Source organism: Calidris pugnax, unplaced genomic scaffold (genome assembly GCF_001431845.1).
Source record: "Calidris pugnax isolate Ruff unplaced genomic scaffold, ASM143184v1 scaffold103, whole genome shotgun sequence".
Classification (NCBI taxonomy): Eukaryota; Metazoa; Chordata; class Aves; order Charadriiformes; family Scolopacidae; genus Calidris; species Calidris pugnax.
In genome coordinates, this window is record NW_015090990.1 from 13,058,348 (window position 1) to 13,070,526 (window position 12,179).

A 12,179-nucleotide genomic window follows, 5' to 3' on the forward strand; every position below is an offset into this window, starting at 1 on the left:
CAGCAATACATCCACTTAAACCTATCCTCTCAGAGCCTGGTTTGACACTTTCCAACAGGACTACCTCACACAAAGCATTTCACCTTCAACAGCCCCAATTCTACAAGAGGAATTTGTAGGTAAGTGAGCACATCTGTAACAGTAACAGGTTTTCTGCTCGTTTAGCCATAGCTCCAGGGATGAGTGTTTTCTCAAAAATGCTGTCTTTCCTTACAAGGCCAGCCACAACAGGAATACTGAACTGGAACAGCAGTTATTCTTAAATCCACATCCTTACCTGCTTGCACAGTCTACACCAGGAGTAAGTAAGAATGGTGTGCTGGTAGCCAGGGACCGGGGAGTCCAGCTCCTTTAACACGATTTGCACACAGCCTTGCCCGTGAACAAAGCGACGGATGTGGTGCACCATCGGTGTTTCACAGAACATGCTGGGGCATTGGTAGGAAGGCCTTATGGAGAGAAACAGAAACACTTACAAATGATCATAAGGCAGACACTACTGAAAAACTGATTCAACATATTTAATATGCCTTTTAATATCACAGTAATATTTATCTTTACTGTAAAAAGGTTTCTAATTCTTTAAGTGAAGGCTGTTTTTGCAAAGTGAATTGTACTCATTCAGGAATAGCATGTAGGGAAGCTCCCTTGCCAGCAACAGCTGTATAGGTCCCAAACTGTACAGGTCCAGTAACAGGATACTGGTTGCTATCACTGTCTTTTTACAATGAATCACTGCCTACAAACGTATTCCACAGTCCACAAAATATGGATCAAACACCTGGGAGCGCTTGGCACCAAATTAGAAGACCACTTTGGCAGTGCACAGAGCAAAGGCTGCTGAGGACAAAGGTGTGCTAAATAGCCTTCAAAATTATAATGTTTCAGCTCCTGAAGGAAAAAGCGAGCAAAATAGTGCCATGTAACCCCTTTGAACAGAAAAACCTGTGACCTGTCTCTTTGGATGTCTTTCATTTAAGTCAGGGAAGAGAGACTAGCATCAGAAAAATAAAGGTTAAATTGTCTAGGTATCAAAGCAAAATAGGGAATTCTTCAAAATCAGAGAGTCTAAAAAAGCCCAGAACCTCCTTGTTCATACGCAAAAAAAAAAAAAAAAAAAAATTTTAATTACTGAAACTAAGGAGATTGAAAAGCATCCACTCAAGCACACAATAGCTAGTCAGCAGAGACAAACAAGAACTTAGAAGTGGACAGCTAAGCTTCTCCTCCTCATTGATCAGCACAAGGAGAAATACTTGTTCCTCCACAGAAGGCAGAACATTAACAGCATTTTGCTACTGCAAGTGGCCAATGGAGAAAACGGAGTAATCTTGTCTTTTGAGAAGCCATAGGCTACCCATCCAGCTTCACAGCCTGCTGAGACTCTGTATGCAGTTCTGGCAGTAACAGTTATTACTGAAACTTAACAACTTGCACCTCTGTCAGATGAAATAAGCTACACAGTACTTTGCCAGGGTTAAGTGTTCTAGATCATTTAAATTAGCCACCTTGCTCATGTGACAAAGCCTAACTGTCAGATGTTCAGATAACACTAAAGGAGTAGGGTCTTTTTCCAGAATTTGTATGAAAATTCAAATAGGAACCTCAGAAAGTTGGGATTAGGACAGTTACTTGTCTTGAAAAACAGCCATTTGGAATGCATGCTCAGAGGCCCCTTAGAGCCCTAATTGCTACAAGAAAGTGCTAAATGAATACATCTGTCTTTATCAACTCTTAAGTCTCATTTCATCATCTGTTCCTCTTCCTCATTAAAGGAAATGAGAACAGGGCTGAAGTGGAAAAGCAGTGATTGCATTTGCTTGGAAGAAGTGAGCAAGTTTAACTGTATTCTTAAATCCAGTTCCTGTTTCACTACAGCATAATAATAAAGCAAAGGGAGCAACAGATTTAAGTGGTAACCCATACTGGGATAGTTCTGCAGACTTGCATGCTGTTCTCTTAAGTGCACAGGAAGTAGAGTCTATGAAGAGGGCAGTGGGTCAACTTCACAACGATATCAAAAGCTTTTGTTTTGTTTAGATTTAGAGTAAGTTCGTCCTCACCTGAAACAGTAGCGCTCCAGAAAAATCCCTAGAGTCAAGTCATTTTTCCCATAGAATTCCATGGTCACAATCCTAAAGCAGAGAAAGAAAAGTTTCAGAGGGTGGTTGCTGCCCTTGTTAGCTGTGCAATGGCCTTTAGGTGCACCTACTCCTGGCATGTTTTCAGCCCTGTATACCTTCAAAGGCTTTTTTTCCCCCTCTTGATTACCCTTCCCAGATCTCTGCTGTCAGGTTTGCTAATACTGAGATCAGAGTCCTACTAGAACAACTTTAAAGTTGGCATTTAAAAGTAGAATGCAATTCAATTGCACTTCTGATGATCATGGTCAAGAATATCTAGGCACAGAAGCCTAGGCACCTTGAAGCCTCAAACACTAATGTATAAAGAGCTACAAAAAGCTTACATCCAGAAGATGAAAAAATGCCTTAAGAAAACCTTATTCTTCTAGAAGATTTAATAGTAACTTTTGTTTCCTCAGAACCTCTCCCGTTTAGCAAGGCTAGAAGCACGTCGTAGGTTGCACAAAATTAACAAATTACAGCCCCTTAAACTGGAAATATTTAAACCTCTTAACACCACTGACATGGGAAATATAGCAACATATTCAAATGCCACTCCCAGATCATGCAATCTAGAAGTATTCTGAGATTCGATTCTCTCAAGACTTATTCTTGGGCTTGGATGTTCTTCTGTGTTTATATACACTAATTCTTTCTCACAAGACTGCAGGCAGTGCCCTCCCCACACATGCATTACTCTGCAGTGAAAGAACCAACTGAAACATTTGGTTTTATGCTGGGCTTTCTCATTCATGCCTTGGGGATTACAAAGGGATCCAGAGCAGCTATAGGGTGCTGCTCTGGATCAACCTGACCAGGCAAGACAAAATCCCTCTGGCAACAGTTCATCTTACAGGATGGTCACAACCTACCAAGGAGTCCTCAAAGAAATACCATTGAGGTGAACACTGACCTTGATTTAGGGAAAAAAAAAAAAGCAACTATACAAGCTGTAGAGGAGTAGTTTTCATACCAGGGGCTAACACAGGCACTTGGAGCATTGCTGGACTGAGCAGAAGAGCTACTGAAGAGAACACAGAGCCTCTGATGGTTTACTGGACTCAGGCAATCCACCTGCTAGAGAGAAAACAACTCACTGGTTACAGACACCTCCAATCACACACAAGCCCTGATGACAAAATTCTATTCTAGTGATTTTTTTTTTTCAGACAAACCTCTGCTTACTCCTTTCAAGCAGATTAACCTTGCATTATCTCTGAGTTTCAGGTAGACTTGTACCACGTATAATTGTTAACTGACGTTTTTAGAACATAACTAACATGCATAATAAAATCAATGTGTTTGCCTGTGTTTCTGTGGAAAGGAAGCGAAGGGAAACACAAAACAACAAAAGCCTTGAGACAAACATCTACAGTCTCCAAAGCACTGCACAGTTTAGGACATCTTGGAGTTAAAACTCTGCCAATATATTATACCTCAATTACTCATTCAGGCCATAGAAAGCCTTCCAACTTTCAGTCTGCTGTGAAGAGTTACCTTGCTGCTGCTGGAATGGAGCTGTTTTCCCTTCCACACCCTACAGAGCTATGAAGTTACCAAATACTTTTCTTTGATCACTGAATAAATTTAAAACAGCATCAACCAGTCTGATCCAGAGCAAGGGCTAGTCTTATAGTTGGTAAGATTACAGCCTGTGAAGCTATACAGATTTACATTTAAGCATCAATTAAAAAGTGACTTCTGTTCGTGAACTTGTGAGCTGACTGGCTCAGAAACCAAAATGTTTGACTCTTTCAGGAGAGCATTTCTGCTACTGTTGTTCATAGATGTTTTTCCTGAACAGTTTTCAGTTCAAGAAAGTCCCAAGATTCCTTTCCTGAGATAAAAAGTTAGTTGCTTTCATGGCAGTTTCCCAAAACTTTAAGTATTTTTATTACAAACACATACTGCCTTGCTTTGAAATTTCAAGGAAGATTCCCCTCCCCCTATTATGAGATTCTAATTTTTCAGATCATCCAAACTCTTACAAACAGTCAAATACTCCAATGTAATCACAGCCTACTGCTATTTCCATGACATTAAGCCCCCAGAAGATGAAAACCTTACACTTCTAGAAATCACTAATACAAGCAGCAAGAAACCTCAGGTTTCAGGAACTTCCCTAAGTTTGCTCCCCCTTCATTTTCAGAAATCAGTCACATATGGAGTTGAATGGGCAATGTAATACGCTGATTCTTGGCTGACTTTATGCATTTCTCAGACAGCAGTCTCACAACCTCTTCCCTTCTCAGTGAAATTTACAGTCAGTGTCTTCTTTTGCCTTCTTATATCCACATAGTCCCTAGTTATACTGATTTAAGTGCCCAGAGCACCGCAATCTAAAATTCAGGTTGAGCCCAGCGTTAAAAAACAGAGGGAAGGGAAAGAAAAAAAAAAAAAAGAAACCCAACAAACATTGAACATCTACACCTTCTATATTACCAGGAGAAACTGATGTAATCTGGGTTTTCAGTAACATAGGTTTGAATCTTACCTTATGAGACCACGAGGATTCACTCTGACCCTTCTCATCTTCTTCAATTCTGCACCCAGTTTTTCCAGTAGGGACACTAGATACATCCTTACTTTGGGCAAAGGGATCTGTGCTCTTCTGTAGTATCCTCCCTCCTCTGGCCCGATAGTCAGCCAGCATTCTGGCTAAGCTCTGGCTATCACCTAGATGTTCTGCTATTCTGGTATTAACCAGCTCATGAGAAGGTAAGATTTGGATAGCCTTGGCTTGGATACTCCCATTCATCCCTTGTAGTCCAGAGAGATCCCGCAGTAGTTGTCTCTTCCTTCTGCTCTCTAACTCCTTGTATTCCTTATTGAGGAGAGGAGACCAATAAACTTGCTCAGGGAAGTATTCCCGGGCAGGGCACCTCATGCCTTTTTCAGTCAAAAGAAATGGTTCACGGAACAGCATTACGGGAGAAATACAAAGAATGACATCTTTCAACTCCTGTTTAAATGCTGCAGAGTAAGTCTTAAGACGATCCTCAGAAGATGTTACCTCTTCTGTGACATATAAACCAGTATCATCCTGAAGAGGGTCTCTGAAGACTCTCATCTGACTCTTGGACCCCTGCAGATCATTTACCTGTTGAAGAGGCTCTAGTGTCTGGCTCTCCAGAGTGACCAAGTGCTGGTCCATGCCATGGAGTGGCAGCAGGGATGTTTCAGGTATTGCAGGGGGTACAGAGTTGAAAACTGGAAACGGTGACTCCGCTTTGTGGTGCTCTTGCTGTTTTGAGGACATCGTTTCCAGTTGACTGTTCTCTTGGTCACCTCTCTCAAATAAACCTCTTTGTTCAAGTAAGCTGGCCTCATCAGAGGACACTGACTCAGAGATTATAGGCAGCTTTTCAGAGGATAGTTCAATGTCTCTGACTGCTGTGCTGAACTCCTCACCATTGAAGAGGTTCTGCTGTTCGCTTTCATCTCCTGGCTCCTCAATAAGGGAGTGAAAGGAAGTGTTTTTGGTTAGAGTAGGAGGCATGGCAAACTCGTCCATAAGGAAAGAGATTTCCAGCTGGGAATGATAAGCCACACAGACCATGAAGATCAAGATCTCCTTCACACGGGCCAGCTCATACTCTGCAGCACCGCACAACTTGATAGTGCAACCCAGGTGCTGAGGACACCCTTCGAAGAACATCAGAGTTTTTGTCTGCTCTAGAAGAAACAAAAAAACCATAGGAGTTAGGATGACACCTAAGAGCAGGCTAACTGTAGTTACTGCACACACTGAAGAGATTGTAACAGAGACTAAGAGCAAGTAACATTGGTAGCACAAACCAGCTGCAGAAATTCACATCACTCTACTGAATTAACTTATTTTTGCAAGCAAACCAAGCATTTGCTATAAAACTTCTCCTGTTTTGTAAAACAAGTCCTCATAAAGTCCAAGTGAAGGCCACATGGAACACACTGGTGCCCAAACAGTGTATATTAAAAGCAGCAGCAGCATTGCAGCAAAAGAACCACTACTCTCCAAGGAACATTCGCTCATCGTCACAAGTCAAAAGCCTACAAAATCTGGAGTGCAATTTAAAGGGTGATGGGGGCATGTGAAGCGGAAGGGGGAAAGATACAAAGACTGCATCTCCTTTAAGATTTGCATCAACAGCATTTATGTATACCAGCACCACTGGTAACCCGTCAAGCAGCCATTTCTTCCTTTGCTGACTTCCACAGCTAAAGGGGTTACAGACAAGGAACCTGGTTTCTCAAAGGTGTACAATGACTGTAGAAAGGGCAATGTGCACAAATCATAAGAAGGCAAATTTTGATTGGATGCATTAAGGTTGGACCAGATGATCTTTCAAGGTCCCTTCCAACCCAGGCTGTTGTATGACACTCTGTTCCTATGTGGAAGAATTCTTAATACTGAGGATGGTTAAACAACCAAAGAGATGCCCAGACAGGCTATGAAATCTCCATTCTGCAATATTATCAACAGTTGCCTGAGAAAGCCCAGAGAAATCTGATCCTGCATTGAAATTAGTCCTTGCTGTTTTGAACAGGAAGTTGGACTAGACAAACTCCAGGGTGGTGGGAAGAGGCAAAAAAAAAGCAGTTCAGAAGGAAGAAGCCAGCCTAATTAAAACCTGGTGTGTCTCATCTTAGTAAGATCATGCTTTTGTGTCCACAGAAAATTCACTGTAGTTTCAAGATGTAACAGAAGTAAAGAAAAACGAGTAAGAAGGATACTACTGGGTCACAAAAGGCACCCAACAGTTCAGATCTAGTTAAGAGGAGCAAAACATTTATCCTTTCACACACACAAGCTAAGACATGTCAAGCTTTACTCACCATTGGGCAACTGGAAAACTTGCATATAAAATTTATGACAGGTTCCCAAACGTGGTTTGGTCAATAGTTGATCCATTGACATCACTAAGTCTCCCTGGGTCATTCGACTTACCCGGTCTAACACTTGCTGTAAAAATGGAAATAACAGTTAGGATCTACAAAGAATCCACAGTGCAAAGACAATACTAGTATCCTTAGCTTGCTCTTTAGAAAAAAAAAAAAAGAAAGAAAAACACCACACACACACACATACACACACAAAAATGCCAGCTTGATCCAGGAAACCTCTCTCTGAGGCACAAACTCCGGGTTAAACCCAGTCACACAGGCACACACCTACAAAATACAAAAATTTTAGGAAAGCAGTTGGGTAAATATTTCTGGGTAAAGATTGTGCCCTTCCTTAGAGATATCTAGATCTTTTCAAGTGAAAAGCCTTCCAGGAGGTACAGTGCAGCCAATCCCCACAGCTCCTCTCTGTTTGGCTGTCTGTACCATGCCTCACAGGGACAGAGAGACTCCCAGGGATCACTGAGGAACCATGCAGAATGTCACAAACAGGAGTCAGAGTTAACCAGAATACAGAGAGGGTACAGACCTACCAAGCAAGTACACAGCAGAGTAGCTGTGAAGAGATGAGGAAAATAGCTGAACTCTAGGTTTGCTGTATTGCTTTCTTGGAACAGAAGTACCATTAAAAAGGAAGCCAGATTTGGCTAAAGGAGAAAATAAGACAACTCTGCTTTCTCCAGGAGACTTGCTATAAAGAGAAATTACAGAGCCACAAGGTCCAGTCTGATTGACAGGAAACTCTCACCGGCTTCACGTTGATGACCAGAGTGATACCATGCTCTAAGAGCATGTCCTGGGCAATTCGGGACACAGTCTTCTCAACAAGGACCAAATTAGGCCTGACATCAACTATCCGCTGCACATAGTTCTTCAAGAACTCCCTCTCCTGTGGACAGGAACAAAATATGGCAGTTAACTACTGCAAACCCATCTGAAAAAAAAAACACACTTAGATGTTTCCTACAAAACAGGGAAAACAGCTATGCAGAAAGCACCATCACTTGCCCGTTTTGCACATTTCCCCACCCCCACAGCACATCCTGTTTATCAGTAATTTGTTATATGCATTAATTGCACAAATGTTCAATGACAGTCTGAAGTAAGAGACTTGAAGAATCCAAACACACGCACACATATATATATGCACCTTACATGGAAAAAGGCTTTATTTTCTAAAGGTGCTAGAATTAGAGCATCCTAAACCAAAGCTGTTGGTAATATTATGTTCTCCACCTTCAAAGATTAATGTTGAGTGCTGGCACTCAGAGATACTTCCATTCATTAAAATTATACCAGTGCTCTATGCCTTTACAAATCTATACACAGACCCTCAGTCCCTAAATCTGCACTTGAGGACAGTGCTTCTGGAGTGGGATTCCAAATGCTGTGCACTGCTAAATTGTTTTTCTAACAATTTTCTATCCTCCTGACTTCATCTCACTCTTTCCCCCACACTTCTATTACCACACACAGAAAGAGAAAGCAAGGCTGCAACTCTATCAGAACTAAGGGTTTACACTGCTAGAGGGAGGAGACAGCTTCCCAACACAGGTGTTCTCAATTGTGTTATTGCACCTCACAATAAACCAGGCTTTAACAGTTCTGTGTAACAAAGATACCACAAAAGCAGTTTGCCAGCTCCTCAGAACACAATCATTTATGTTAGCGTAGTAAAAATAAAGCTTTTGCTAGATGCTAAACTGAAGTAGATACTGAAATAATCAGAGATTAATATTATAGTAGATACTTCTACCCCATTAAGACAAAGGACAGGTCTTGTTTTAAGCTTTTACTAGAAAACCAACTCACTAGGCAGAGACAAGTTTTATTGCTAAATCTTTCTACCTTTAATCCTGTCTACTAATCACCAAAGAAGCTGTCTTAAAATGCCTATGATAAGGAAATAGTCAAATACAGAAACAAACATTACGGCCCAAGCTCAGTAAAGCACCAAATACCCCTGTTATGAGTATCCTGGCAAACGCCTGAAGACTGGTTCTCAGACAGGAATGCAGTGTGTTAAAGAAAAGGTCTATCCATTTCAGTGTTTTTGTACTTAAGGCACCTCCCTGCTCACAGGGGCAGGGCACCTGTCCCAGGGTGACATTTTGTGGTTCATCACTTCTTTAGGTTGGTCATCTCATTTTTTCAAGTCTGACAAGAAATACCATGGGTGCAACTAATACTCACCTACACTAACTTTTCTAATACTTCTTTGCACACGCTAAACCACGACAGTAGCTCTGACCTTCTGAACTGTATGATCCTCATATGGTGTATCATTAAAAACAAGATGCGTTTTCTAAAATGCTGCATTTAATTGTGAGGATCAAAAGATGACTCTCACTACAGGTAACTTGATGACAAAAATCCTCAGCACAAGACTACAGGTTTGCACTGTACTTACTGCAGCAATTTTCTTAGCTAGCTGCCAGGATTTTTTTCTTTCCTATGCAATCCCACTCACTTAACTCCACCTTACACACTGAAAAAAGGCATATGTGCACCGATAATCACTTTGAATCACTAGACCTCAGGCAATCTTAACCAAGAAGAAAAGTATACACTCACCTGAAGTACTATAGGGTCTATGCAGGTAAACTTTGTTTCTTCTCGATAGAGGTACTCAATGGAGCACTTCAGCAGAAGAATTTTGGGATTTTTTAAGCAAGAGTTCATCTAAGGAAGCACAAAAATAGTTAAAAATACAAACACCTGGAAGGGAAAAAGTGCAGAAGAAAAAAAAAAAAAGAAGCAGACTTCCCATGATTGATTTTTATTCCCCCTCCAGCAAGGAGTCTCAGCTATGCCCTCCCCAGCAGACCCAACTGCACATTTTTTCCTTATTATGAAGATGTTACACACAGTTGTTGGAATTTCACAGCTACTGTCCAGTATGAGTGAAATGCTACATGTTTCTACATTCACCCCCAAGAACCCCAAAGTTTTGATATGCTTTGGAGCCTCCATCCAGATCACTTCTGTAATGATCTCCTGTCTTATTTAAAGGCTCACTTTACTACATTGTCGTAGTCAGAACCACAAATACCTTTTTCTAGCTAAAACATGGGGCAATTATTAGATGCCTTTAGGGATGGAAAGGATGTTTTTCTATACCTACATGAGGAAAGCCTCCACCCTTAAAATCTCCGGGCTAAAAGAAAACAGCTTAGAAAATAAATGCTTTAAAAGCCATTCTTGTTTAGGGTCTCAAACTAGAGAGAGCTTACAAACTTGCTGAGTGGCAAGAGAAGCTTTATGACAAAAAGGAAGTCACAGCACACTTAGTTCCTCAACACAGACTACAGCCAGCACATGATTAATCAAGCCTGCATTACCTTTTTGTGTGCAATGTTCTTAGTGCAAACAAATCCATTCACCACCATGGAGTCAAATTTCTTTCCACCAGGGATCTAATAAAGCAAAACATATTTTAAAACTGTCATACACTCCCGTAACTTCTAATGCCGTAAACATATTATGTAGAATACCTATTACAGAATACCTGTATCTGATGCACAAGCTTCAGCTACACCCTCAATTATCAGATGAAAGATCAGACACAGTCATGCTGGCCATGCAACTCTCTTCATTTAAAGTCTGGCAAACTAAGGACAGCATGAAAAAAAGTACTCAGTTCCAAGGTCTCTATGCCCTTCCAACAGAAGCATATTTGTTAAACCAGGTACACTCTGGAAGCTAATAGGGGAACCAAACTTCGATAGGCCATGAGGGGCATATATCAAAAAAATGAGAAAAAAAAAAAAAATCAAACAAGCCTCTACTTCCTATGCGAACACATCATTGACTGGTGTGCCTCCAGTCACCACCAATCACAGAAGTAATAAAGAACATGAAACGGGTTTCCAAATAACAGGTTTTAGAGGACTTTTCTGTTATCCGTGTGTGAAAACAGCAGACAGCTACAAAAAGCTTTTACCTCTAAACATCTGCTCTTTGAACTGGAGTTTTAGGAGAGGCAGCAACAACTGATGCTGCCTGAAGAGATGCCACAGAGCTACCACCAGAACCATAAGGCTCTCCTCATATCTTACATGACTTCCAAACAAGAGGCCTCCTGAGGTGAATTTTGCCAAAGAAAAATAAGCCCAAGCTTTGATCCTCAGTCACAGTAGCTCCTTGGATGTTAGTTTCACATCAGCCTCTCAGAAGAAACTCTGCATACCACAAGTCCAGCCTTACAGTTTAACAATGTCAACTCTAGGCCATCTGGCAGAACTAGATGCACCATTCCATAACAATTAAGTTTTCCTCTTGAAGAAAGTTGTCGTACTTGGCATGGGAGGAGTTCAATCCTCCATAATGGATAGTTATAGAGCAACAGGTTGCTAAACAGAGTCCTGCAAGCTACTTATCCAGCGCTCAGTACATCTCCAACCCAAGCACAAAACAAGCAGAAAACAAAAAAAGAAACAAGTTACTACAGAGATCTTGACCTTTGCTACCTTCTGCAGCCTACAGCCTGAAAGAAGAGGTCAGCTCCAGGGCATTAAAGCATCTTTCACAGGATGCAAAGTTCTGTGCAACTTTTTTTCTAGAACCCCACCTTATCCAAAGGCCATGATGGCCAGTTACACCACTGAACATGCTGGGGGCAGTAGGAACAGAACTCTTCAAACATGGGGTGCTGCCAGCAGCTGCAACCTTTTGTTTCCCTACACCCACTGTCTGAAACTTACTTTTTTGATGTGGACAAACTGGCGGATATCCATGTCATCATCTCTGTTCTTGACATCAGGCCGTACAGTTTGGACTACCTGGCAGACCACAGGTACAATGATATCCCTCCAGGACATTGACAAAGACTCATTGTACAGAAGCTGCTGAAGAAGTGCCATCATGTGGTTGTGATTAGCAGACCTGTAAAAAAAGGCAAACCAAACAGATTTCTTGTGAAAAAAAAAATACAGAGCAGTGATTAGTTGAAATCTCATTTCAGAAGTATATTTCTTAACATTTACAGTGCAGGAAGGCCTCTGAAAGAACAGCTGCCTAGAACATTCTAGATTCAACGCTGGCCCTGTACTTCAATACATAAAAGTCACATGGGAAAAAAAACCAATCAAAAGATACTGTAAAAATGCTGTTTTCTTAATGCAAATTAGTCCCTTGTATTATACACTGTAGATCAAGTCCCACTGAAAGCTG

General features: G+C 41.2%; 1 protein-coding gene across 10 annotated transcripts in view; it reads right to left on the reverse strand.

The window, feature by feature from the left end:
- The window catches only part of PIKFYVE (phosphoinositide kinase, FYVE finger containing), a 65,808-nt gene that overhangs the window by 19,041 nt on the left and 34,588 nt on the right, over positions 1–12,179 (reverse strand). For 8 of the 10 annotated variants that reach the window (XR_001413380.1, XM_014954409.1, XM_014954412.1 and 5 more), the window contains 9 exons: positions 11,711–11,891; positions 10,349–10,423; positions 9,582–9,689; positions 7,756–7,896; positions 6,939–7,065; positions 4,618–5,798; positions 3,097–3,200; positions 2,064–2,135; positions 278–449 (listed from right to left, as the gene is read on the reverse strand). Coding sequence is in view for 9 of the 10 variants with exons in the window: in XM_014954409.1 (XP_014809895.1) it covers positions 278–449; positions 2,064–2,135; positions 3,097–3,200; positions 4,618–5,798; positions 6,939–7,065; positions 7,756–7,896; positions 9,582–9,689; positions 10,349–10,423; positions 11,711–11,891 (2,161 nt within the window). In the remaining variant the exon portion in view is untranslated. The remainder of the gene's footprint in view (positions 1–277; positions 450–2,063; positions 2,136–3,096; positions 3,201–4,617; positions 5,799–6,938; positions 7,066–7,755; positions 7,897–9,581; positions 9,690–10,348; positions 10,424–11,710; positions 11,892–12,179) is intronic. The other 2 variants (XM_014954413.1, XM_014954411.1) reach the window with 1 other exon arrangement.